Source organism: Melospiza melodia, chromosome 1, assembly GCF_035770615.1.
Source record: "Melospiza melodia melodia isolate bMelMel2 chromosome 1, bMelMel2.pri, whole genome shotgun sequence".
In the NCBI taxonomy this organism is placed as follows: domain Eukaryota; kingdom Metazoa; phylum Chordata; class Aves; order Passeriformes; family Passerellidae; genus Melospiza; species Melospiza melodia.
Genome location: NC_086194.1, coordinates 134507525 through 134533639, shown reverse-complemented (window position 1 = coordinate 134533639; position 26115 = coordinate 134507525). Strand labels below are relative to the sequence as shown.

At 35.7% G+C, this 26115-nt stretch overlaps 1 protein-coding gene across 1 annotated transcript in view; it reads right to left on the bottom strand.

Annotated features, from left to right (window-relative positions):
• Window positions 1-26115, bottom strand: part of RP1 (RP1 axonemal microtubule associated) — a 164633-nt gene that overhangs the window by 44181 nt on the left and 94337 nt on the right. The window contains 12 exon segments of the mRNA XM_063150435.1: window positions 564-703; window positions 3681-3813; window positions 7377-7463; window positions 8001-8182; window positions 8668-8799; window positions 10349-10427; window positions 13143-13294; window positions 18443-18653; window positions 20174-20364; window positions 21663-21876; window positions 23764-23918; window positions 25250-25469. Of these exon segments, the coding sequence (XP_063006505.1) occupies window positions 564-703; window positions 3681-3813; window positions 7377-7463; window positions 8001-8182; window positions 8668-8799; window positions 10349-10427; window positions 13143-13294; window positions 18443-18653; window positions 20174-20364; window positions 21663-21876; window positions 23764-23918; window positions 25250-25469 (1896 nt within the window).

Genomic DNA, 26115 nt, shown 5'->3' with positions numbered 1-26115 from the left:
AGTTCAGGGTATGGGTGAACATGCTGTGCAGATATAATCATTAATATGGTAAAAAGCAAAGGTTAACCAGAAAATCTCTCCTAGGATTTATCTTGAGCAGACAATTATGTCTACAACTAGGTTTGCCTGTTTGCAATTTAACAGATAAATGGATCAATTAACATATAGTAGCTAACACGTTTAAAATCTTTCTTTCAACTCTATCTGGGTGGATTTAAAAAAAGAAATTAAAGGAGCAGCCACAGGAAGTAGCCCTGATATTTCTATACTAGCTTCACAAATAGGTGAAAATTAAGCCATGGAATTTCATATATCATTGGATGCAGTTTCAGATTCTAAGAACATTTACCAGGAGTTTGTGGATTTTAGATTTATTTGTATTCAAACTATTCCTAAATTGGAATCTCAATTCAAGTGAAATGCCTGTACTTAGCAAGCAACACAGGTTACCAAAGTGTAACATCCATGCTGGTATTTCATAATTGGAAAGAAACATGGTATTAGAAAACAATAAAATTAAATACATTAAAAAAAACATGTAAGGAAAATGACTCAGTACTAACCTGCCCTGTTTCAAAATGTGAGTGCCCGAGTCTCCTTTTGCAGGAATCTCCCCACTCTCCAAATACTGTGATAAATACATCTGCATCAGTTCCTGATGCAGGAAGTGTTCCTGTATGGACATTGATGAAGTAAAGGACTTCTGCCATGAAAAATCAGTGACACAAGACATTGCCAAATGAGATTATTTGAAATTTAATTACCAAACATTATAAACCAATACATTTTAGATACAAGATTAATTTCAACACCAAGGAATTAAGTTATAGGAATTTACATCCATTTTCTGAGTTTCCTATGGATTGCTAGCTATCTCACAGCACACACTACAGCATTAGGAATGAAATGTCTTTTATGAATCAATGCAAGAATCCATGCTCGCATTACAGAAGGAGAAAATACCCAACTTCTGGATTCTGGAATCACCTGAAAGACGCAGGCTGATTTTATCATGCTTTGTAAAAAAACAGGAGTTCTAGTAGGAATTATAGGTCTTAAATTGAGTTAGGATTTACCAACTCTAACATTTTACCAAGGAAAAAACACAGACATAGATTATGAAAGACACTTTTTGTTCTGGATCAACTGAACTCTGTTTAAATCTCATATTTTGAGAATTATGGCCAACATTATTTAATGTGTTCAGCAGAAATGGCTCAGCTATTTATACAAGCATTGTTATTATTCTTCACAACAAAGGATGGCTTGCCATGACTTTTGTCTGATGAGTTATACAGTATATATTCCTTCAGGCAGCATGACAGAGGATTTTTAATGGGTTCTGTGAAGAATTAAATGTTATAACAGACTCTTAAGATATATTTCTATTTGCAGTCTAGCCTCCAGTTAGATATTACATGCAAAAAGGTTTAAATATTTTAACTAAGACTTCTGTTCACAGTGTAATGAATGAGAATTCTTTTCTACATATTTCATAAAATGTAATCTGAACAAAGGAAGATATCATATTTTAAGTACAATGATGAAATGAAATATGGCTTCAGGGGCAGAAAAAGGGCTTGAAGAAAACCTAAAAACCCCTGCATTTTCTCTTTGTGATTCATGCCATTACAACTTCACACCTGCCTTTTTGTAATTTGTGAATTAATCCCTCATTAAGTGTAAATCACTCATTTTCTGAAAACTGCCATGCAAATATACTAACTGGGCTTTGTGCATTTTTCAGACTTTCAAATTGGTACTTATTCTAGTGAAAACAATACGTGTCAGTTGTTTTAAAACAGAAGAAAGTGCTTTAACTAGATATCTAATATCTATCTAGTACACAGCACTTACAGGATGGCCATGTTATCAGATCCAGCCAGCATGGGTTTAGGAGGGGTAGGTCGTGTTTGACCAACTTGGTCTCTTTTTATGACCAGGAGACACATCTGGTGGGTGCAGGAAAGGCTGTGGATGTTGTCTATTTGGACTTCAGCAAGGCCTTTGACACTGTCTCCCACAGCATCCTCCTGGAAAAGCTGGCAGCCCAGGGCTTGGACAGGAGCACTCTGTGCTGGGTTAGGAACCGGCTGCATGGCCGGGCCCAGAGGGTGAGGGCAAACAGAGCTGCATCCTGCTGGGGCCTGTCACCAGGGGTGTCCCTCAGGGTCCCTGCTGGGGCCAGTTCTGTTCTATATTTTTATTGACAACATGGATGAGGGGATTGAGTCTTTCATTAGTAAATTTGCAGATGACACTAAGCTGGGAGCATATGCCAATCTGTTGAGGGGTTAGGAGAGCTCTGCAGAGAGACCTGGAATGGTTGGATAGATGGGCATGATGAACATGATGAAGTTTAACAAGTCCAAGCGCTGACTCCTGCATTTTGGCTACAACAACCCCCTGCAGTGCTACAGGCTGGGGACAGTGTGGCTGGACAGTGCCCAGGCAGAAAGGGACCTGGGGGCAATGGTCAAGAGCTGACTGAACATGAGCCAGCAGTGGGGGCCAAGAAGGCCAAGGGCATCCTGGCCTGCATCAGGAACAGTGTGGCCAGCAGGAGCAGGGAGGTCATTCTGCCCCTGTACTCGGCACTGGTGAGGCCACACCTTGAGTGCTGTGTCCAGTTCTGGCCCCTCAGTTTGGGAAGGACATTGGGAGGATGAGCACATCCAGAGGAGGCAACGAGGGTGGTGAGGGGCTGGGAGCACAAACCCTGTGAGGAACGGCTGAGGGAGCTGGGGGTGTTTAACCTGGAGAAAAGGAGACTCAGAGGTGACCTTATCACTCTACAACTCCCTGAAAGGTGGCTGTAGTCAGGTGGGGGTTGGTCTCTTTCTCCAGGCAGCAACTGGCAGAACCAGAGGGCGCAGTCTTAAGCTGGGTCAGGAGAAATATAGGTTGTATGTTAGGAAAAAGATTTTACAGAAGGAGTGATAAAATACTGGAATGGTCTGCCTGGGGAGTTGGCGGAGTCATCATCCCTGGATGTGTTTTAAAAAAGGTTAGATGTCACACTTGGTGCCATGTTTAGTTGAGGTGTTATGACATGGGCTGGACCCAGTGATCTTGAAGGTCTCTTCCAACCTACTGATTCTGTGAATCTGCGATCCCACAGTTTATTGAACAAATAGTCAAAAGGAATTTTGAGGGTTTTTTTAATATATATAAAATGCTTTGCAATCTTGTGTCTTGTGTGTCGCAGACATTTTTCACAGAAATCCTTTCTTTCAGATTTCTGCATCTTCTGGGAAGCAAGAGCCCCAGAAAGAGAATGTAAACAATTGTTGTCAGCTGCTGTGAAATGCAATAGGATGCACCTGTGATTGGTTCATGTTCCCATGTTTATAATTAAGAGCCAATCACAGGGCAAGCTCTCTGGAACACAGGGACAGAGAATTCTCTTGTTTTTAGATTCTTTTCTATTCTTATTCTTAGCTTAGCTTAGCAAGCCTCTGCAACTTCTCTCTTTATTCCTATTAGTATAGTTATAATGCATCATATATCATATATCAATAAATCCAGCCTTCTGATCAAGAAACAAGATTCTCGTCCTTCTCACCCCAGTGACCTCCTCAGGTCGCTGTAATACTTGTGTTCATCCTATTAGGCAGTTTACAATTCTGTATTTGTGCATGCATTTACTCATGTATTTATTTTTTATTTCAATAGCATACCCCTGAGTGGTGGCTGGTCTGGCCTGACTGCAGCAAGCTCTGTCACGGTCTCAGATCCACCTTCTCCAAACAGACATGAGGCTTCAGTGTGAAAACTCAACTCTTGTTTAGTGTCCAGGTCTTTCAGCTGAAGCTGTAGGCAGAATCAGAGAAAGAAATTCATTTATTTGAATTATTTAATTTCCTGTTTCCATCCCAAGAGAAACTGCCCTTTTTTCCTTTTTTTCCTCCTGCACACACTTTATAACAGCAATGTGATTCTGCATAACAGTTAGAGCAGCTTCTTAAAGCTGCTAATTCTGCAGCTGGATGTTTATAGGTGTATTCTTCATTGCATATCAACGCAAGCATAGGACCCATTTGAAAAGAACCAATGAGAGGTTCAGCTTAAATTGACCTGTATGTGTTTGCAATTTCAGAATGTCAAATGAATGAATACAGTTACATCAATCTTAGTAGCATATGCCCATTTTGCAAAAACATTTGCTTTGCTACTTTTTATTTCTTTAAATGAGTCTTGCTATATCTCAGGTAGGATTTTCAAAGTTGGCAGAAATTAGCTGTCCAGTGGCTTTCAGGGCTGCCGGTGGAAATAAGTTATTTGAAGAATGAATTTCAATAGAATGGGCAAGCTTAGGTCCAGCTTCATTCTACTTGGCTTTAAGTATTTATTGGAGAGTGAAGAAATTAGATTCCAAGTGTGTGGACTTAGAACATCCAAACCAGCTGAGGAAGCACAGCCTTAGGAGCTCACATATCTCTGCTGAGAGGGTCAAGGTGTAAATCAGGTTCACGGGAGGTCAACTCAGATCACATACTCTACCCTAGGTCAGGTTATAAAATCTATCAAGTTTATGCAGAAACATTTGTGGTAACTATTACATGCAGTATTGAACTTCAAAAATAGTCAATGACTGCAAGTTTGCGGAAACAGTTTCTTTAGTCTTCAGGATCACTTTCTATAGAATTAGCATATCCAAGACATTTAAAGCAAAAGGAAACAAAAAGAAACAAAAACTTAATTTCATGAGGACAGTAAGTAATTGGAATTCCTAGGTCAGGATTCTCAAAATTATTGTGGTGGCTTCTTTCCAGTACTGACAGCAGTGCAACAGGAAAACTTTGTGTTCATCATACAGAATAAACATACAAGTGCTTGGAAATCCTGAGTAGAGGTTTCCTCACACAGATTTCAACTACAAGCTTTGAGATGTAGAAATATTTATATAATTGAATGAGATAAACTAAATTATTGGGAATTTGACAGTTCCGGTCTCATAAATTTCATCAGACTAAGTTGCTCTTGAGTTCTTAGAAAAGCAATGACCTAACATTTTACATTACTGCTTATTCTTTCTGTCCAGTGATTTACAAGATCAGTCACAAGGCTTCCAGATGAAAATAAACAATAAACCATAACCATTTCCAGACTTAAACCATTAATTACTTGAATAAAATCTAGACTTATTTAGGTGGCGTTAAATTCCACTAAAATTGCAGCCCATTGTTTACAAAAAATGGGGGTTTTTTTTCACGTGCAATAACAAAATCTTTTATATTAAATGTATAACAACTTCTTATACAAAAATATTTCCCACTAACTTTTATCAATATGTGCAACCTCAAATATCAATACATATCACAAACTCCTATTTGTCATAAAATTGCACTAATGTTTACCTGCATATGCAGGCAGACAGCCTGCAGAAAGTGGATTCATAAAAATGAGGTGTGTAGATTTATGCAGACTTTGGCCTTAAAATAAAACATACCTGAAAAATTCTTGCCAGTTCTAAGATTACATCTAAGTGCGAACTTAATCTTCAAATCATATAGTGCTTCTATATTCTAAACAAATGTAAAAAATGGGTTTGTATTCTATTTTAGGAAATATCTATTTAGGAAATATCTTGCTCTTTTTGAGCAAGAAATAGCTACTCATTCTGTACTACATAAATCTTCAGAATTTACAGAAAATACATAAATTTTAGCTAAGGTTATACAATTGACCACATAATTTTGCAGAAAACTGTAGGAGATAACAGGAAAAATTCTGGTACTTGGAATAACCCTGTAAACACGAAAGTAGAGAAGACAGAGTAGCAAAATGAATGTCGGGATTTCATCTCCTTTTTATACTTTCATCTGTGTTTCTGAGAAATTCCTGGAACTCTGAATATTATTTCTTTCACTTAAAAAGAAATCAAAGAAGGTAATTTTATTTTGTTGGGGCTGGGTTTGACCACTGATTCATAGTAAGCTTATGCATCCTGACAGCTGCCTGTAATTTTTCTTTTTCTATACAACATCTCTATTTTTTTCTGCATTGTAAGAATCCTACCAGAGTGAGACCAACTTGTTACATTTTAGACTATGCTTCCATGCATAAATAATTTATAAATAGACTAATAAATTGGTATTAGATATTATAAGCATATTAATGTCAAAAGCAATAGATATTATTGTGGCTTGGGCTGTGGGTTGCACATGCATCCAAGAAACTACTAAGGTGCATAACAACCTACTGACTTCTTGTAGGTTGTAACAATTTATAGCTACTAATATACCAATTATTAAATAATTGTGAAGTATTTGAAAATACAGACAAAAATCACTTAGCCAGTTGCATAGGGTTGTTTTGGAAAAGAAAGCAGAAAGCAAACTATTACATTTATGAATTTTCTGCCATGTTTTGAGCCACCAGGTCTGGAGGCTGAAGCCTTGCATTACCAAATGGACATATTAAATGTAGTGTCAAAATATTTTTGAATGCTTTATCAAATGGCATGGAGATGCATATTTGAAATGAGAAATTAGCTTTGCTTACCTATTCTTTCCATTTTTATAGCCTAAACGGAGAGTAAAATATTAACTGACACAGAACACATTTGGGGAGAAAATGTAAGATAAACATCTCCTCTATCCCCAGAAGACCTCATAAATTCAGACACAACATTCCTTTGAGTGTCACAAGCCCATTCACATTTTAGTTTAGAATGCAGCTGTCTCTAGAATTTCCCATCAGAACAGTTTCTGGAGTCTTTATGCATTTAAGGAATCACCTTGATCTTTCAAATCCATAGCAGGGTTAAGGGACTCTGTGGTACAGTTCAGGAAATCATTCTTTTACTTCAGAATAATTCAGTGTTAATCCACAATGGGGTTTTTTGCCCTTGCCTATAGGCAGAGCTCATTGGCACAATTTTTCCTTGAATTAACCTTCAAGTTTAAGTATTAAAGATACTTTTAAATTCTAATTCTATTTTAAGATTGGCAGCATTAAGTCCTTTCTCCATTCCCTTTTATGAGAATTCTTAAAGACGTATTAAACTACAATCAGAGGTTTGAGGCCCACTGGTGGCCATATTGCAAAGAACTGATACTGAATATTATCTTAATTGGCTTCCACAGGTAGGTTGGTCTGTGTGGAGACCATCAGTATTTCCATGCAGGAATTAACATTTCCTAACATCAGCAGGATGAACTGTGCATAATGGGTGTGCACACCAGTGAAGAGCTATAGCAATGTGCACTTCACCAGGTGCAAACAAGGTTGAGTTACCCACAAAGAGGCCTGCAAGCTGTAGGCAGTCATTTGTAGATACCGGGTAACTGAGACCATCTGTGTCTCCACAAAAGTTGTTTTCTGTTATGCTGAAAATTATTGCAAGTTTACATGTATTATTTTTGGAATACCTTGTGGAGAGTAATTCCTCTTCTCAAGGATGGACCACATAACAAAAAGGAGACTTTTGTTATATCTCCAATGTCACCAGTGGTCAACTGTTAAAAAAATAATAATAATAATAATTAAATATATGTTGTATGCAACAGTTTGCTCGGCATACTTTAAACCCAAAACAAGATAAATACAACAGGTAATAATATTGGTCAGTGAGGTTAGTGTTAAGATGAGGAAGTCCTATTAAGAGTGCAAGTTAATTCAGACTCACATTTGTATTATAAATTACGTCTATTTTTTACTGAGGGAAATGGTTCCAGAGCATAGGCCAACACTACAAAAGGGAGGAAATGTACAACTGAATTCTGTATTTTCAAGGCCAGTTCTTTCCCCCTGACTTAATTCAAGTTAATGAGGTTTTTCACATAATATTTGGCATTTCCTCAAGAGAATTTTCTTAAGTGATATGTTTTGGCCCACAAGTGAGAAGTTCTCCAAGATGTGTTTATTAAGACACAGAGGAATAAACATTAACTCTGACAAACAACCAGTACACATAAAGTCATATATATTGGCTACAATTCTTATTTTACTGAAACTATTTGGTAAGACTAGTATGGAGTAGAAAAGAAACCAACCAAAAAGGGAGTATCACTCAGATTTTGAACTTTCTGTGCAGGGGATTTCCCTTTTCTTCCAAATGCAACAACTTGAATGTTAGGAACATCTTCTGGTACTTGTGTGCAGTGCACCCATGTTTGCCATCGCCCTCTACTTTTTGCATCTAAATTTTCCATGGGAAGGGGTGTCACAGATGTCTCTGCAGTAAAAGCAAAACTATATTTAGAACAATATCTGTTATAAGGCAGTATAAACCAAAAGATTGTATTGCCTGGTAGTGCCGGATGTAGCACAGGAAATTCAGCAACAAAGCCACAAACCCCTCATTGCTCGTGTTAGTCCCGTGGAGGGTTAGAAAACCAGGCCAGTGGCCTCATGGATCCATGTCACACTTACACAGAGGCCATGCCTCTTCTCTTTGTATTGTTCCAAGGAGAGGAAATGTCCTGCCAAAGGAGAATCTTTAAACACTGCCATTTCAAATTTCTCCATCCCATCTCAGGCATAATTTCTTCCCCTTTGTTCACAGAAGGCATGATTCACCTTGGTCCAGGCCCAGCCCCTCACCGTTGGGGTACCAGTGCCAATTTCTTCCTACTGTGTGATGTAACCTTATACCAGTTGTGAACTGCTCTGCCATGCAGAAGTGATTCATGGAATGAAGGACACTTCTGCTTGTATTACCTTTGAGTGGAATTTCAACTTCTGCATAATCTTCCTTAGAGTGTTTATTGATCCATCCATCATGAAAAAAAACATGTGTAGAAAAAGGGTAGAAGACTTCTTTTATCAGAATTTTTTCCAAAAACCACCCATCTGATTGAAAATAAACAGGACATTATTAATTTATACCTTTTAAGCAACAAAATATCCTGTATATGCAGTCATAAGTTTCTACCTTCATCAAATCAATAAAAGGTTTTCTTTTGACAGACTTATTAAGGAAATAAAACTTCTGAAAATACATTGGCTATGTGTATGTGTTTCTATCTGTTCCACTACACTCCAAAATAGTAAATGTTTTTACAGATCTTGTTAAATTACATGTAAATTAAATTAAATTACATAGATTTGCTGTAATGATCTATTACATCTCAAAGTATGGAAAGGCTTCTGCATGCAGACTTTAGACACAAGAAAGCCCAATAGGAAATAATATTATCAATGTCCTAATGGAAAAAGGATCATGACTTCTATGACATTTACTATCGGAAAATCCACTCAACCCACAGCTTTCTTTCTGGAGAGATACTATTCTATATAATAAGGAACAAAATTCAGCTAATTTTATCTTGATTTGAGACCATGATTATTTGGAAACAAGGCATTTGTAGAGTTAGATCTCTGAGTCTTGTTACACTTGGTTACACTCCCAGTCTTGTTGAAGTGAATGAAAGTTTGTGTTCATTTTAATGTCACCATCTAGCAAATAGTCTCCCATCCTGTTTTTCTGAGTCCGAGTTTAACCTACAGAGTCATTTTGTAATCTTGAGGTTTTTTAGAAAAGAAAGAACAAGAGACTCAGGTTATCATACTCTGGAACAATCATTTCCATTACCAACATTATCCTGCAGGACTGAAATACCTGTAGAATCTCTATTCTGTTGTCTTTAAAAAACAATGGGCCAAAATTGTAGCCAAAGGATTGAATAAAATACCAATTCATGATACTCCTTGTTGTTGGTATTTATTTTCAAGAAATAAGCAAATTTTTTTTAGCTACAATAGCTGCTTTGGAGTCAGCAGTAGGATGAGAAAAAATGCTGCAGCAATAAAGACTTTTTTTCTGCCAGTCAACCTCACATATGCAGGATCCCTTAAAAAATATTTTGCATGGATTAGAAGGAAAGAACCTGTGAGGCCAGAACAGTCTTTCTTCGGTGCTTAGCTTCTCAGTCTAGTGAAACAATTTTATGTTCTCATCTTTACACAGAAGCATATAGCCCTAAATTCCCTTTTTTGACTTATCCATCATCTAAAAATGTACAAGAAGAAGAAATTTACAAAAGTTTCAAAAGCATGATGGCATACCACTTCATGAAAAACAAAAACTTTGTTGACTCTGCTTGTAAAAAGATAGAAACTTCAATGGAGAACAATTCCATATATAATTTTACGATTTTACATTGTCACATTTCCTTGGAATCCCTTGCAGATTTTAGGAAAACAAAGCTGTATCTGGATACTTGACATATATAATGCAAAAGAAGTAATGAACAGCAGAAAATGGAAATCAATTTCATATTTTCTACTCTCTTAAAAAACACTTTTGTGTTAAATTTCAGACATTTCTGAAGCACTAGGGTCACCTAAATCTAATAATCTACATCATTATTATCTTACATTAACCGAAAAAATTACCAACCTTTTCTTAGACTTTTAAATCCAACACAAACTTGATTCAACTTGCCAAGGTATACAGATTTGATTTTAAAAATATCCACCTGCAATATTAAAATAATCAAAATTATATTTTTATTTAAACTTCATAGGGGTCTGGTTTTGAGTATTTATCAGTTTAGCCTGGCGTGTTGGATCATTGTTTTGCACCTTGATTGAAGTAAATTTATCTCATCTATGCCATTTAATTGTGTTTGACTTCATAATTAAATATTATGTATTATAGTTAATCTTTTCTTATCCAGTTGATATTATGAATTATGAATTTCAGAATGTCTCTGTATTTAGTAGGAATTATTTTTGGAAAAATCAGATACATGCACTAGCAATAAAATTCTCATTTCTCATACCTTCGTGGACTGAAATAAAGAAATCCTAGTGTGTTGAAAGTTACTTTGGTACAGAACTTAACTTGCAATGAAACTGATAAATACTAGATGTCTAATAATTATGAAAATCTGGAGCAATTTCATTTTCCCTAAAATTCGAAGTTAATTTAATGGGAATTAGGCATGTAAATGGGAAGTAAGTGAATGGTATCTGTGAAGATTTCAACCACTGTGCTTTTGGGATAAGGATGTCTCCTTGAAATCATCTCTATAATAGGCCAAATTTTCTACATACAACAGACTTGAATGATCAATAGACTTCATGGAGTCTTTCCTTTTTTCCATACCTTAAATCTTTATAATTTATTCACCTTCCTGCCTATATATACTCATCTTCTTTGAACAGTCACCTTCATAATCTCTGGGAAAGCTCACATAAGTATGTGCACTGACACATTGCTTAAAATGTGTGTTCATTGGCTTTTTTTAACTGGGCCTGAAGAAATGAGGTTTGGAAACACACTACTTATGAATGGATTCATCTAATCTTTTGAGAAACCAGCTTCAAAACTAATTCTCTACAGCTAAGACTTTTATTTCATGCAACTTCATGAGTTATTCTGTTGAACACAGAAGCAGTTGGCTTGAAGATGCAAGTTTGAATACAACAGTTGGGTACCAGTTTGTGGGTTTGAAAAAAAAAATAAAACCCTTGCATTGTTCCCACAGTCTCACAGTTCCAGAATTTCAATGTCTGTGAGAATAACATTGGTCAAAAAAACATCTAGGAAAAAAAGAGCAATGACTAAGACCAGAGCATTTGTCATTTGAGAATAAATTGTAGTAAAGAGAACTGCAACAGAGTGAATACCCAAAGAGTTGCTACTCAAAATCTTTACTATAAGAAGGAGATTAAGGTCTTATAGCCCAGGATACAGAAAAGCCCTTTAGAATTTCAGAGGAAGGCTTTAGCAAGTCTGAACAAGCCTGTGCAAAAAGTGACACAGAACCTGGATTATACAGAAAAAATCCTTGTGAATTTGCAGATGAGTAGTACTTCCACAGGAATAAGTATTCACAGAAGTCAAGTGCTATTGTTCAGGTTTTTCTCTACAAGCTTTATTCTTGGCAAAAATGTAACACATTCTTATAAAATAAAGTGTTTTCTAAAGGTTGGGACAGTTTGGGCTTTTGAAAGAAAAAGGAATCTGTCCCTCTTCTGTATCTGTAAGGTATCTGTACTGATACCTTATCCATTGTAGCAGGCAGTCTTGCTGTTCAGATTTCTCTGACACTATCCTTAAGACATACTACACAGGACTATTATCTACTATCATCAAAAAGACTAATCTGTACAACTTCCTACATTACTCCTTCAAACAAGATGAGCTCTACTACCCTGTCACTATTTTCAGATTTAACTTGTGAACTCTGAGCTACCAGTTTGATCAGTTCTTGATGAGCATGAAAATTGGGCGTGCATATTTCTCTTCCACAATGGAGAAAGAAAATACAGAGGACATAATGACTAAGATCTGGGTTTCTTTTCATACAAAAACCTTGAATCTTCTAGAATCTTTAAAAATAGCAAGAAAAGCAGATAAAATAAACACAGGTATGTGTAAAGAACAAATTAAACATATATCCAGTACATTTCTCTAGCTTTCTGCACCAGAGAAGAAACTGCACTAGGCTGGCTGGCAAGAGTGAAATACTCTCTCTCACTCTCCCTAAAAGATTTCCAGGTACTTCATTTAATGATTTCCTTAAAACAAACAAACAAAAATCCTAGATGAAATTCTAAACACTAGGATCTCATAAAGTATCAGCTAGACATGTTCTTCTGATTTAAAAGAGATATTTCCTTTTGATCTCAAGTCTGTTTTAGTTACTTTGTTCATTTGCCAACTACTCAAGGAATTACTCTTCTAGGAAAAGCTATTTAATCTCAAAATGCAACAATATGTTTACCAAAGAGCAAGAAGTGGATGGAAAAATTTGAAAATGAAAAAAAATAAGAGTCGTCTTGGAACATTGATGGTGTTCAGGAGAGATAACAAGAAAAGTTCATAGACTACTTTAGATAGAGGGGCTACAAATGTGAGTTATTCTACAGAAATGTTGTCACTTCTAACAGGCATATTTTAATAAAGCAGTGATGCCACCCTGGCCTTAAAAGTCTGGAATATTAAAACAGAACTCTTAGAGGTAGTTTTGTCCAATTCAGAATTAATTTATCACCTTAACTGTTTTACTGTAGCATGACAGTGATGAAGCTTAAAAACAATATGTTAGCTATGGAGACAATCGTTATATGCAATATAAAACATTAATATTTTTGATATTCTATCCATGAAAGGTTTTCTGAAAATATAAGTTCTAACAAAAAGACACTCACGGATTCAGTTACATTTTTCCTCATTATTTTACCTGCCCTCTAGCAAAAGTGATCAGGCTGTTTTTTGAGTTAAGCCATCGCTTCCCTGAGTCACTTTTTTCTCCTTGTATACGAAGATAAATCTCTCCAGTGGCATCTGCCTTCTTCAAGTCCCCCGTGTGCAAATGGATTTCATACTCCACAACTTCAGAAAAAATAGACAAAATAAACCCAAAAAGTCAGCAGGAGAAAACACTTGTCCTCTTGCCTGACACCCACATTAAAAACCAATTCTTGTACCACCAAACAAGGTCTCTTCAGTTCTGGTGACATACACATGGCCAAAACACATTCCTGCTGCATAACAGGATGGCAATCTAGAGAATATAGATTTGCTGTGCTCTAACACCATTCCCAGAAAATAAGTGCTACTGGTTGCTGTTTAGGGCACAGGATCTCTTATGTACTATCCCCTTCCATACAAGGTAGGAAAATCCTTCTTAAGGAAAAAGCCATACTTGCATCCTCTTCAGGAAGTCTAATTTTTTTTCCTATTATTTACTAATATTTCTTTGATTTTCCCTGCCTCTATTTTTATTTATCACTACTTAGACCATAGTACTATCATGATGTTCTTAAGTTAAAATATGTTAATACAAAATAAAAATAATGAATTAAAAATTCTTTCAACATCAGCTTTAACATATAAACAGAAAAGCCTACTGACATTTTGTATCATTCTCTAAGGAACCTGCCATTAATGATATAATGGCCCACAAATCCAGGTCAGATAACTGAATTTTGAGTTTAAGGGAAAGCATTCCTTAGTTTCTCAGCTGTGGTCATAGTACAGAGATTAGAAGAGACACCTATGTCCCTTATATGAAGCTTCTGCTTCTTTGCCTCTTTTTGTCACAATACATAGGGAAGTGATGCAGATGAGACCAGACTGAATTCATGACAAAGAAACTTCATGGAAATCTCCTATGTTCGCTTTTTAAATGACCTATTTCAGTCCCTGAGTTTCCTATGGAAACAAGGAACAAGGAAACACTTAAACAGAATCAGGTCACAATCTCAATATTCACTGTTACTTACATCATTTTAACAGCAAGGACCCCAGGAAAAAATAAGAAAGGTTTTTGGGAGATAAATTTTATTTTCCTTCTGGTGTTGTGTGCTCTAATTCAGATTATAATAGTAAGTATCATTTGCATAGTGTGTTCATCTGGGCTCATTTGTGTTATGAGCTGGTACTGTCAATTTAGGAATCTAACTTTGGTGGCTATATTAGGACTGAGATTCTTATGCAGCCAGCAGGGGAAGGCAGGTGCTATAGAAAACACCTCTGATGGGTTCCCACACATTCTAGAGATAAACACTAGAACTCAGAGGCTAAATTTAGATGGTCTAAATGTTCCTCTGCTTCCCACCACAGGCATTGCTTCTTCAGCCTAAGAATAAAAGTTAGGCTCTTGTAGCAACACGTTTGTAAAACACGACTGTCTAATATTTTTATAAGGACAACATTTTTCTCCACTGTAAAATGCAGAGTCACATTTGGGATGCAGGTGATGGGCAATGCACATGTACCAAGAATTTATCTGAAAATATTTGTTTTATCTCTTGAAATTTTTTTATCACAAACTAAGACATTTTTTTTAAGAACTGAGCAGACTTAAAATCCGGGGTTTTACAAGTCCTGAGCTATGTTGGAGTACCAAAAATTATCAGCCCTTTCTCCCACAGCCTTCATCACTGTAGCAGTAAAACACAGACAACATCTAGACTATATGACATTTACATGCTGGAGAAAATCTTCCAGTCTCACTCTGCCTCCTGTCCCTCCCTGGAATTTGGCTGGCTCTACAATATCTGCTTTCCCAGGCAACGCTGGTGTGCAAAGGAGGGGAGTGGTGCTTTAGACAGACATGAAATCAAGCAGAAACAAAGCACTTTCAGTTTCACAGCTGACAGTACAAGCTAGAGAGCATGGAAATGCACATTATTCAAGCCTGAAACATGTATTTCAGTCTAATGTACATCATAGGATACATGAATATCTGAATATACATCCAGGAAACATCTGATATTCTCAGTATATTTTCCTTCTTCAAACAAATTTTTTCCAAGGTAGAAATGGTCTATTTAAGCAAACTGTACATTCTTTAAAAATATTATAATTATGAGAAAGTTCTAGTAGGTTTAAGAATGATTCAATGAACCCAGAAGCTAAAGCTGTCATTTAGTTTTTTGCGTAGGTGATAGGAAAACAAGGAGGGAAAAAAAAGTGTTCTGAGGATATTTATTTTAAGGTTTTCTTACAGCTCCTTTCACAAGTTGGTGCTATTCATGTTGAGTGTTATAATCAAAAGGTCTGAATTCAAATATTGTGACATCTTATATAGCTATTCCTTTCTATTTCTAGAATAAAAAGGTCCCATAACAGGATTAACAGTTTTAAAGAGTGGGTTGGTATAGACTGTAACATTAATATTTAAAAGGATTCATTAAATAACAAAGGCTGCATAAGTCTGCTAATGAAAGACTGCTAATTTCAATACATTTCTGAAATGTATTTCTTTATCTTTGCCTTTTACTTCATGAGGATGGTGTCTGAGAAATTCTGTTTGCTTAAATGTAGCTTTTGTTCACTGCAGCACTATTTGCTTCAGGGACTCCAACCTGGGACTATTTTTTTCTTTTTTTAATAATTTAAACTAAGGACTGGGGAAATTCTTATAATTGATGGTATCACTTCATATTTGATGACAAAAAGTAAACCAAGAGTTTTCCCAGCCTGGGGCCCTGACATATGTCATTCCTTTCTTCAAGGGAGTTCAAAATGTGCTGCCAGGTATAAAAAAACATAGCTGCATTAAAGTCAGTGCAGCTACACAGACTTGATCTTTCTGGAGCTCCAGATGGTTGAAAATGCATGATCTGTCCAGGTGACACTTTGGTTAGCATTTAGCCAATGGCATTTTGCTTTCAGGGGAGTCAGGATGCGAAGTTTCTGCATTGCTCATTCAGAGTGTTGCCTCCTCTATGTAGCTGGGCCTCAGGAGCAGGTTTGTTGAAGTCAAAAGGCAACTTGGATGAATAAGATCAAAATATTTTGTTTGAATAAGGTCATGGCTGGCCACTTCCGTGGGGGAAGATGAGAAAGCACAGTGCTCACAATTTTATTGCTTTTGTCCATTAATATTTGAATCATTAATATACAGACCCATGAGCTTAGCTTAGAAATGTATGTGGTGCTTCTGCTGAGTCGGTGCTTTCAGCTGAAACTGCTGAATCTATTGATGCATAATTTAAAGCTCAATGTATTCATAGCAAATATTTACCATTCATTTCCCACTATTTAAGGGAAATAAAAGTATACAAAGTAGCCCCTATGAAAGGAGTCATAACTGAAAGGGGATGCTGGGAAATGGGGTAAAAGTTTTTAGGCTGAGTTTGAGAGCATTCTGATTGTGTTCCGTATGACCAGCACACTTGAACAACAAAAATCTACTGAGATAAGGTATTCTGTAAGCTTTTAATTCTTTGTCTCTTGCCAATCCTATTTATAAAAATTCTCTTTTACATGTTAGCCAATATATTGCAAAACTGAAAGTAATCACCTAATGTTCATTTACCAAAGGAAAAAAAAAAACCCCGAAAATTAAAGATAGGAGACTAAATACATAATTTTTTAATCATTATTTTGTATTAATTTCTTGTGTGTGTGTATATGAATAAAACCAAAATATAACAAAGAAGAAATTTTAGACTGAAGTAGTATTTGGGTCACAAAGAATAAAAGTGATATTACACTTCCAGTTGTAAATCACTGGACTCCATAAAATGGCTTGTGAGAAACTTTCTAGGTTAGTAGACACTCCCATCTAAAAATTAATTTTTGAGAGAGAGCATACACATATCTTTTCCCAGAAGTTTTCCAAGAAAAACACCCTATATCTCTAATACACCTCAATAATTAATTACTTTACATATCAGAATAATGCTTTCAGACAGTATCTCGAATTGGCTCTTAGCACAATAGAGACTTTAAGAGGTGTATTCTAGAATTTTAACTTTTTAAAATTTTTTGTACTTTTTATATGCAGTAAAAAATTTAACAAGTTTGAATTCAGAAAATAATTGTTCGTAATTACAATCTTTCTCATTTTTTCTTAAATAAATTAGGGAAATAGGGCCTTTTAATATGGTCTGGAATTCCTATATTCTTGATTGTAAATCCAACATATATTACGTCCAACACCCAATGTTTTTTGAATCTGATGGGTTAAAAGTCTAAAATGGTAAGATTTTTCAGTACATGAATGCAAGGTGACAATTTTTTTTAATTATGGAAACCCACACAAAATCAGAAATTTAAAGGGCCTTAGCACTTTCTTTCAAGTTTATACTTTAGGTTAGATGAAATATTTAGGAAACTCTTTAGAGAATGGCCTGCAAAAGTCCATGTGGTCTATTTTATTTCTTTTTCTGGGCTGCTTCCATCTTTTTCTATTAGTTTCCATTTAAGCAGAACCTCTTTGTACTATAGCCTCTAGCAATAAACCTCTTAACTGGCACTAAAAGCCTCAATATATGATCTTTACTCTCTCCATCAATCCTCTTTATTCTAATAAGCTGAATAAATGGGAAGCTTGTCCTTAAGTACTAGTGATCAAGTTATCAGTATACAATTGGTTGTTCCAGGGGAAGTGGTTGGGGGTGGTGGGCAGAAATCACTTAATTGTATCTCTGGCATCATATCATTCACATATACTACTAACAGCAGAGAAACATACAACTTCATGTGTATTTTTGTAGAATATCCCTTGCTGTGCTATGAATTTCTCATTGACATCAATAAAACACTAGTTTAATTGAAATTCTTAAATATCCCTTAGCCAGCTAACTGTGTGGCATTTTAAAAATTCTATCTTTGTTGTGCAGGAGGTCTGCAATTCTTTCCTTCTTTACTTTGTTTCTAGATCACATACAATTCTTTGTGAATAGGATGAGACAAATAGTATCACACAGTAGATGATATTTTGTACTCATCTTCAGATGACATACCATTAATTTGAGGAGATAATAAATAATCAAGAGTTAAAACTGGAACATCATCTAATGTGAAAGAAGCCAAATACTGTGTTTGGTATCATCACTTAGAGCATCTCTCATAATCCTCATAATAATGATTTCCCTTTTGTGGTGAATGCATGTGCCAAACCATCAAATTCCTTAATATCTCATTCTTATGGAGATCTCCACACAGTATTTTTGGCCCCAAAGAGATATACTGTTATTCCAGAGACAGACACTGACCCCAGTAACAAAAAAGGACATAGCTTACCAGGCAAAGGTTCCTGATCTGCATAGAGAGCTGGCAGCTCCACACATTTGTCTTCCTTAGGGTTGAACCAGCAGTCAAAAGCTAAATACATCTCCTCCTTTGTGTCTGTGTGCTTCATATGCAGTAAATCTAAGTGCCATGGCTGTTTTAGCTCACTGTGTGGGCCAGTTACCTGGACTTTGTATATTGAGCCAATACCTGCCAGTTCATCCTGTGTGAGGAGAAAGAGAAGATGAATGGATCTCATTTCAATTGTGCCAGAACAAATGTAGTTGGCAGCTGTATGCAACAGTTGAACAAACTTCAGTAGTTAAAAATTGGGGCAGATTTATAAATAGTACTATTTTCTAATCAATTTTACTAATTTCTAATCAATACAAAATTGATTTAAAAACATGAATGAGGAGATGGAATGATTGAGGTCAGATATTAAGGAGCAAGCGATGGCAGTCGCTCCAGAAATTTGTACACAGAACAAGGCACAATGTTCATAAATATTACACAGATTCAGTAGATTATTTTCAGGCACAGGAGATTTAGACAATTTTATAAACTTTGGACACTATTGGAAATATTTCTTACAACAATAAAAATGATGCAATTAATAATAAATTTGAAAGAAAGCTAATCCAGTTTTGAGGAAACATTCAAGAGATCCTTCATCCTCACTCTTGCTCATAGAAGTTGTACATTAAAATCTTGCATTCATACTTGAGGAAAAAAACCAATCTAGTTCTACTGGGGATAGTGCACCTTCTCTAGGACATACCATTGCTTGAGTAGGTGAAAGCAGAGGAGGCCTTAGATATTATAATTAGTGGTTTAAAATTAATATTTTTATTTCACTGTAAGGAAGAAAAAGAGAAAAAAGAGAAGTTGTGTTTTCCTATTCAACACTTCCTGGATTCTTTCCCCTGCTCTTTCATTTTAGGTATGCCCAGATAGTAGAAGTCCATGTGGCCTGACTTCAGCCTTTCCTCTGACAGGGCACCTCCATCTTCATGCTATTTTTTCTTTTTTTTTTTTTTGTATTTACCAGAGATTCTTGGAAATAGCTTGGAAAAACCCTCTGGGTACTCCTCATTTTGGATCATGTTTGTGGTTAGTCTAGTCAGCTTAGTTCCTCTTTCACTAAAGAAAAGAGGAGCATCAAAATACAACAAATTATTCCTTTAGCGCAATTATAAAATTCAATTCATTAGGAGGAAAAAGGAAGAGATGATAAATAATAGGTAGAAAAAAGAAACTGCATTAGAAAAACCAGTTTGGAGAAACTAATGGCAGGGATGAATAAATTACACGAGAGAAAAGAGAAAAATTAACCTTCTGTGCATTTAATCTCATTTATGATTCTTCCTTCTCTATCATCAGCCCCTAAGCTCTACAGTATCCCATGGCATATTGCATGCTTACAAATTGCTGATTTTTTGAGATCAACAAAGCCTGTAAATCAGTACCTGCCATGTGCTATACACTGTGATGTGCACCAAGGGACCAATCCACTCACTTAAACATTCTCAGTATGAGACACTTGGAGAATTTGCTCATACAAAAACCATTGTTCATGTGTTGCTACCTACAAACAAAAATCATGATCTATGCCAAACTACACAGAGGACTTAAAAATCAATTTGGTAGCTTAGTTTAAAGAAACAATTTATCTCAGAATTAAGTGGATTATTGGCTACATGATTCGTAGGCTTTTCTTGTAACAGAGAAAGGTTGAAGTACTTTGATCTGAATTGCTTTTCCTGTGACTTGAAGTGGCAACTTTTTGTGACTCAGGTTGCCGTAGAAGATAAAAGAAAGGCAAATTGGCTCCTCTTCAGCACTCAAATCAGATCCAGTGATATCCATTATCCAGAAACCTGATGACTTCCTGTTGATTTCAGGCAGTTTAGGACTAAGAGTCGACCTTCTACCTTTAAAAATTATCAAAGAGAAAGGAAAGATGACAGCATGAGAGAATGGCATAATCTAGCAGGACCACAGCCTTTACAGTACACAAACAAAGCTCTTTTTGCAGGTTATGTTGTATCTATAGCAACTGCTCACTAAGAAGAACACATCAATATCTTTATTATATTTTTTGTGGAGAATTTAGCAGCTTAATGCTTTTTCTGTGTTTAAAATTTAGTTTCAATGGCATTTTTGATGCCAATGTATTTTCCCTGTCATGTTTGCAAGTAATTTGTAAAAGAATATTCAGTCAACTTTTAGAGGTCTAAGTAATTTTCTTTAAAAAGCAATCAGTGTTACTAAAGCAAATTTATCATTTAAGAGCATGTAGCCATATGTAGCATGGAGGCACCTAATGCAAAATGAACAATTCTAATGAGATTTGCTTGTCACCAGATGTTGCCTAGCAAAATAATAGGTGTTTTAATAGTGTGAGACTGGCAGGTAACCTATAATAAACACACAAAATTATTTGCCAGATGCTCAGAAGATCAATATCACTATCTCCCTCTCTTTTTCTTCATTAATTGTTGTTATTCTTCATTTTAGTTCTGTTTTAACCAGTCTAGGCAGAGTGAAAATTATTTCATGAAGAGGAACAGATCAGGAAAATGTACTTTCTGCAACTCAGTAAAACCACACAACTGAATCAAGGACATCTTGTGTCTTACTTCCTCTGGACAAAGTTCTGTGGTTCATTTTCTTTGCATTGAATTCTTTTCACTGGATTGAAGGAAGAAATCTTTTACTACTTCTGAATGACTAAAGGTCCTGCTGTAAGTGTTTTCTTTGCCAAGTGCATCCAGGTTTAGATTTGTGCAAATCATGGCATAGTAGTAGGTGTGAAATGAGCAGAAACAAGCATACCAGAACTGCTGTTTTGTGCTGTGGAATACTGTCACAGGTAAAGACCAGGCTCATTTCACTGAAGAAACTGTTCTTTAGATTTCAAATGAGATTCTAGGCCAAAAAGTAGTGCATAAAATTTAAGCTATTTATCCCCATGAAGTGCACATCCTAAGCTTGGCTGTTTATCTCTCATTGAAATGTGCTGTGTTAATTTGGAAGGCAGGTGTTCCATATGCAGCATATTGAGAAGAAAGAATTATACTAACTTTGACCTTACCAGATGTGGTTCTGCTACAACACTAAGATCAAATGGAAAATTCACATTTTCAATAAAAGAAGGATACTAGAGACATGTAAATAAGCTGTAGTCAAACGTATATAAAAATGGGCAGGTCAGCTTTGCAGAACTTACCAACTGTTACAATTTCACAAACAGTCTCACACAAACCCAGATGAGTATCAAGCCAGTTCCACAGTGGAAAGACCCATTCTTTGTCTGAATCTTGTGATTCCTTGACTGTTACCATCTTGAGGTACATCCCTGCCCCGTAGCCTTCTCCATCATGACCTATGACCACTTTCTGCAAATGACTCAGAGAAACAGCTTCCACCAAAAATGAATCCACCTGCAAAACAGGGAAATACTTAATAAAACAGAATTTTGACCTGAACTTCAGGGAAAATATAGGCCTGAAGTCATCTGAGAACTCAAAATTTTTAAAGTCTGATTCTTTGTAAAGTTTAACATTGCATCTCCCTGCTGAATCTAAGGAAGCACACACTGATTAGAACTAACATTTATTCCTATATTCATCATTAATGATGCATTTTAATTTCATTTGATGTTTAGTCAAAATGTATCACTACATCAATCATTTCATATTACATTAAAATCTATATACCTCCACTTTCTGACAGTCAGTTATGATAAGATTTTGGTTCTAATAGAATTTCTGTCTTTCAGACATCTAAAGTTTATCATACAAGTCTAGATATATATTAATAGTTCTAAACAAAAGTTAAAAATCTAAAGAGTGTTTTTACTCCAAGATAGCTTTAAAATTATTCTCCAGTAGTCAGAAAACTTGACTTTTTTGCTTTCCTTACAAAATGAAAATAATTGTGGAGCAAACTGAGAAGAGTAAGGGAGGAAGTTAAAATGAAAGCAAAGAGTAAAAGATGAGAGATGGGAAGGGAAGCAGAATGGAGAAGGCAGAGAGACATGAGACAAGTAAACACAAATGGCAACAGATGAGAAAAGGTATCAGAAAAACAAGATAAGTAAAAATGGGAAATTTAAAGAAAGAAACTGTATACTCCACTAAATTTTTGTAAGAAAGTAAGATATTCTGCATAAGGCCCAGCCAGGGGCCAGATGGATGTCACAGTAACTGCTAAAGGTTAGAAAGTTATGAACAACTGGAGTTTGAGCAGCAATGTCTAGGAATATAATTAACACCATGATTCAAATAAAAGAATTCAGTAGTAGATAGTAACTAAACTGGAGGTCAAAACAATTAAAACACCAAGATACTAGCAAGCTCATCTCTAAAAGAACACAGTAGTTGCCACAGTCCTATGTGTTGTCCCTATTACCTTTTAAATAAAATATTGGAGAAGCATATTTTCTGCTACTAATATTGAAAGTACTTTCATATAACAAAAAGGTCTTTTTTTTTCTAATAATAGTCAGAACCCAGCAGCTGATTGTGAACAGAAATCATTAACTTCATTAATTAAGATATTTTAGGAAATAAATCCATGTATGAACATAAATTAAAATAATGACAATATAGTACTGTCTTCTGTATATAGACATTGTTCTGAGAAATACATAGAAATGAAGTTTAGATATTCTCTCAGTTTCTTACTGATTCCACTTTTACCTGAACTAGTGCTGTGAGAATTATCTAATAAAATTATTTCACAGAAATCTAAGTGTCTCCTTGACAATGGACACTTTTGCATAAGTTTTTTCAAATATCCTTGATCAGTGAATGAAAGTCTAATTCACAAAAGAATTTTATTTACAGTGATTATCTGGAAACACTGGCTTTATTTGCATTCTTTTTCTAAGTGGAATTTTTGTTTCTTGTCTAAACTTACTGATATTGAGTTGGTATTTCAAAGTGACATTAAGATTTCAGAAACATCACAGACTGCAAAAGTCTCATGGAAATTTCTCTAATTATTTTTTCACTGATTGTTCAATTTTTTACTCCCTGTTCTGTCTTAAATTTGGAACAGAAGAAGTCAGAAGCATGATCACAGAGGTTCTCTCTACTAATCTGCTCTGTATTGCTCATGTGAAGCCTTTATTCCCACGTGGGCATGTTCTTGTACAGGAAATAAATAACACTGGCATTGGTCTATTGTGAATATCTGGAAGATAAATTCTGTGAATGTTTCCAAAGTCTTGCCTATCTAGCCAGAGGTATTCTGAGCAGGCATTCAGCTATACTTAATGCTGTGCTGACCCCTGCACATGTAAGACTGCAGTATGGTGCCATTACCTTATTTCTTTGAAATTTTCCTCCTTTCATTAGAGATGTATCAAGTTTCCTCACTCCTGTGTCCCCTCTTTTGCCATAGAGAGTGATGTAAACATTTGCAAAAGTCCCTGCTCCCCAGCGGTCGCCAATATGCACGGAAACAACATATTTATAGACTGCACAAAAAGAAAAGAAAAAGTTTAATTAAAGCCGATTAAGTACAAGCCGTATGTAAAATAAAACAGCAACTAAGAATATTTAGTAAGAATATTTTTTTTTTATTTCTGCAGCTACAAAAAAAAATCTGCTACACAGTGAATGAAATAATCAGGTTACTCTTTATGAATCTGATCTCCTCATGCTAAGCTCAATGAAGACTTTCCATTCACTTTCTTAGAAATTTCAATGAAATTGGACTTGGACAATTTAGACTTATGCATCTAGGCAAATTCTGCTCAACTCTGTTTTATTGTGTAAGATCTGGAAAGGAAGAACTCATGTGAGTTAATTCAGGAATTAAACTAAAAACTAATTAAAAACTGAATTATCTATGAAATAGATAATAATTAACACAGGTCAAAGACTAAGAATAAGGTTATGCAAATTTAAATAAGAAACATATGCAACATAACATCTGGATGCATGACATGACATACAAGTATAAAAATTTACAAAATGCACTTATTAACTTAAAGAAGGAAACTATAAATTCTTTGCCTTTATAGTGATCCTGCATGAATTAATTTCTACAGTCAGATCAGATTTTCTTCTGAGGATGATAATTTAATTGCATATATATTCAGGCTCCTACAAAAAGAATGACCAAAATTTTCAAATGCATTTTTAATTTACAGTTCTGCAGAATTAACATTTAACTAATGTAACACTATACTTTATTTTAAGGTCATCAATAGGTTTTAGTATTCAGGGATCTGAACTTCTGGAACTTCCTTTTAGCAAAGCAGTCATGTCTCTAATTACTTTTATCCCGTGTAACTGCTAACTTTTCTGAACAAATGCAGGACTTCTGTAAGTCTTCACATTCCAAGGACATCTCTGAGAACTTTGAGTATGGCAAAAAAGTAGTCCTTAGGAAAAAACACCCAACCTTTCTGTGCAATTAGGCTTACTTCTGATACTTACATCAGCAACTAAACCTTTTGTAACCTAAAATATATTCTATAGCCACTCTATAGATTCTATAGCAACTCTAGAACAACTCATTTCCATGGCTTTGAATGTGTTCATTTCCCTAAAAAGTCCAATTTTTTTGTTCATTTTTTCTCATTTAAAATCATGCAGAAGACTTAGCAACTGTAAAATCCAATATGCAACTAAACTGGAAAATTAAAATACAAATTTCATTATTCTTGCAGGGCATGTGTGAGGACAGGTGCAACAGAGACACTGAAGATATCAAATCCAGACAACGCACTATAAATATGTGTGTCACTGATTTATTTTCAAGCAGCTAATTTACATGTTCATGCCTTCTTGGTGCTTTTACCTGGTAAAGTTTTCTGGTCCTCAGTGACTGCAGGGAATTCTTTTACCAGCTCCTTATCCTCCCTCTTAAGAGTGAGCCAGCAGTTGCACTCAAAGTTCAGTTCTTGTTTCCTATGCAGCTCTTGTAAGTGAAAAGACTTCAGATGCCAGCCCCTGAAGCCTGGCACATCATCACAGCTGACTCGGATCTTGTAGACATCTCCCAGATCTCCAGTCTCAACCTGCCCCAAATAGCATGAGGAAGAGGGTACTGTCAAGGCTGGTTCCTTTAGAAAGATTTTCCCCAACCCCAGTGCAGAATTTCTATACTTAACAGTAAATAAAGGAAAAGTTGAGTTTGAGGCTGGGATAAGTGTATGACGGTATCAATTCTTTTTATTTCATGGTATAATCATGGGTGAAATTATCTCCTTTATTACTATTGTAAGCATGATACTCTGTAAGAATACATACTATGAGCATGTTAACTTAGGGGTGAATCACAGTTAAAATTAGTAAGATCTGTGCATTTAGGCTATTTAGACAAAAGGTAACACAGAAAGTTGCGACCCTACTGGAGAAAGAGAGCATTAACTTACAATTAAAGATTTTAATATCAGCAGCCAAGTGAGGTATTAATTTAAAGATGATTACTGTGAGCCTGGAATCGCAGAATTGTTTGGGTTGGAAAAGACCTTTAAGATCATCAAGTCCAACCATTCACACAGCAGTGCCAAGTCCACCAGTGAACCATGTCCCTGAGTGCCACATCAGCATGTTTGTAAATACCTCCAGGATGGTTACTCAACCACTGCCCTGGTCAGCCTGTCCCAGTGCTTGGCAACCCTACTGGTGAAGAAGTTTTACTAAATTCTCCTTTGCTATATG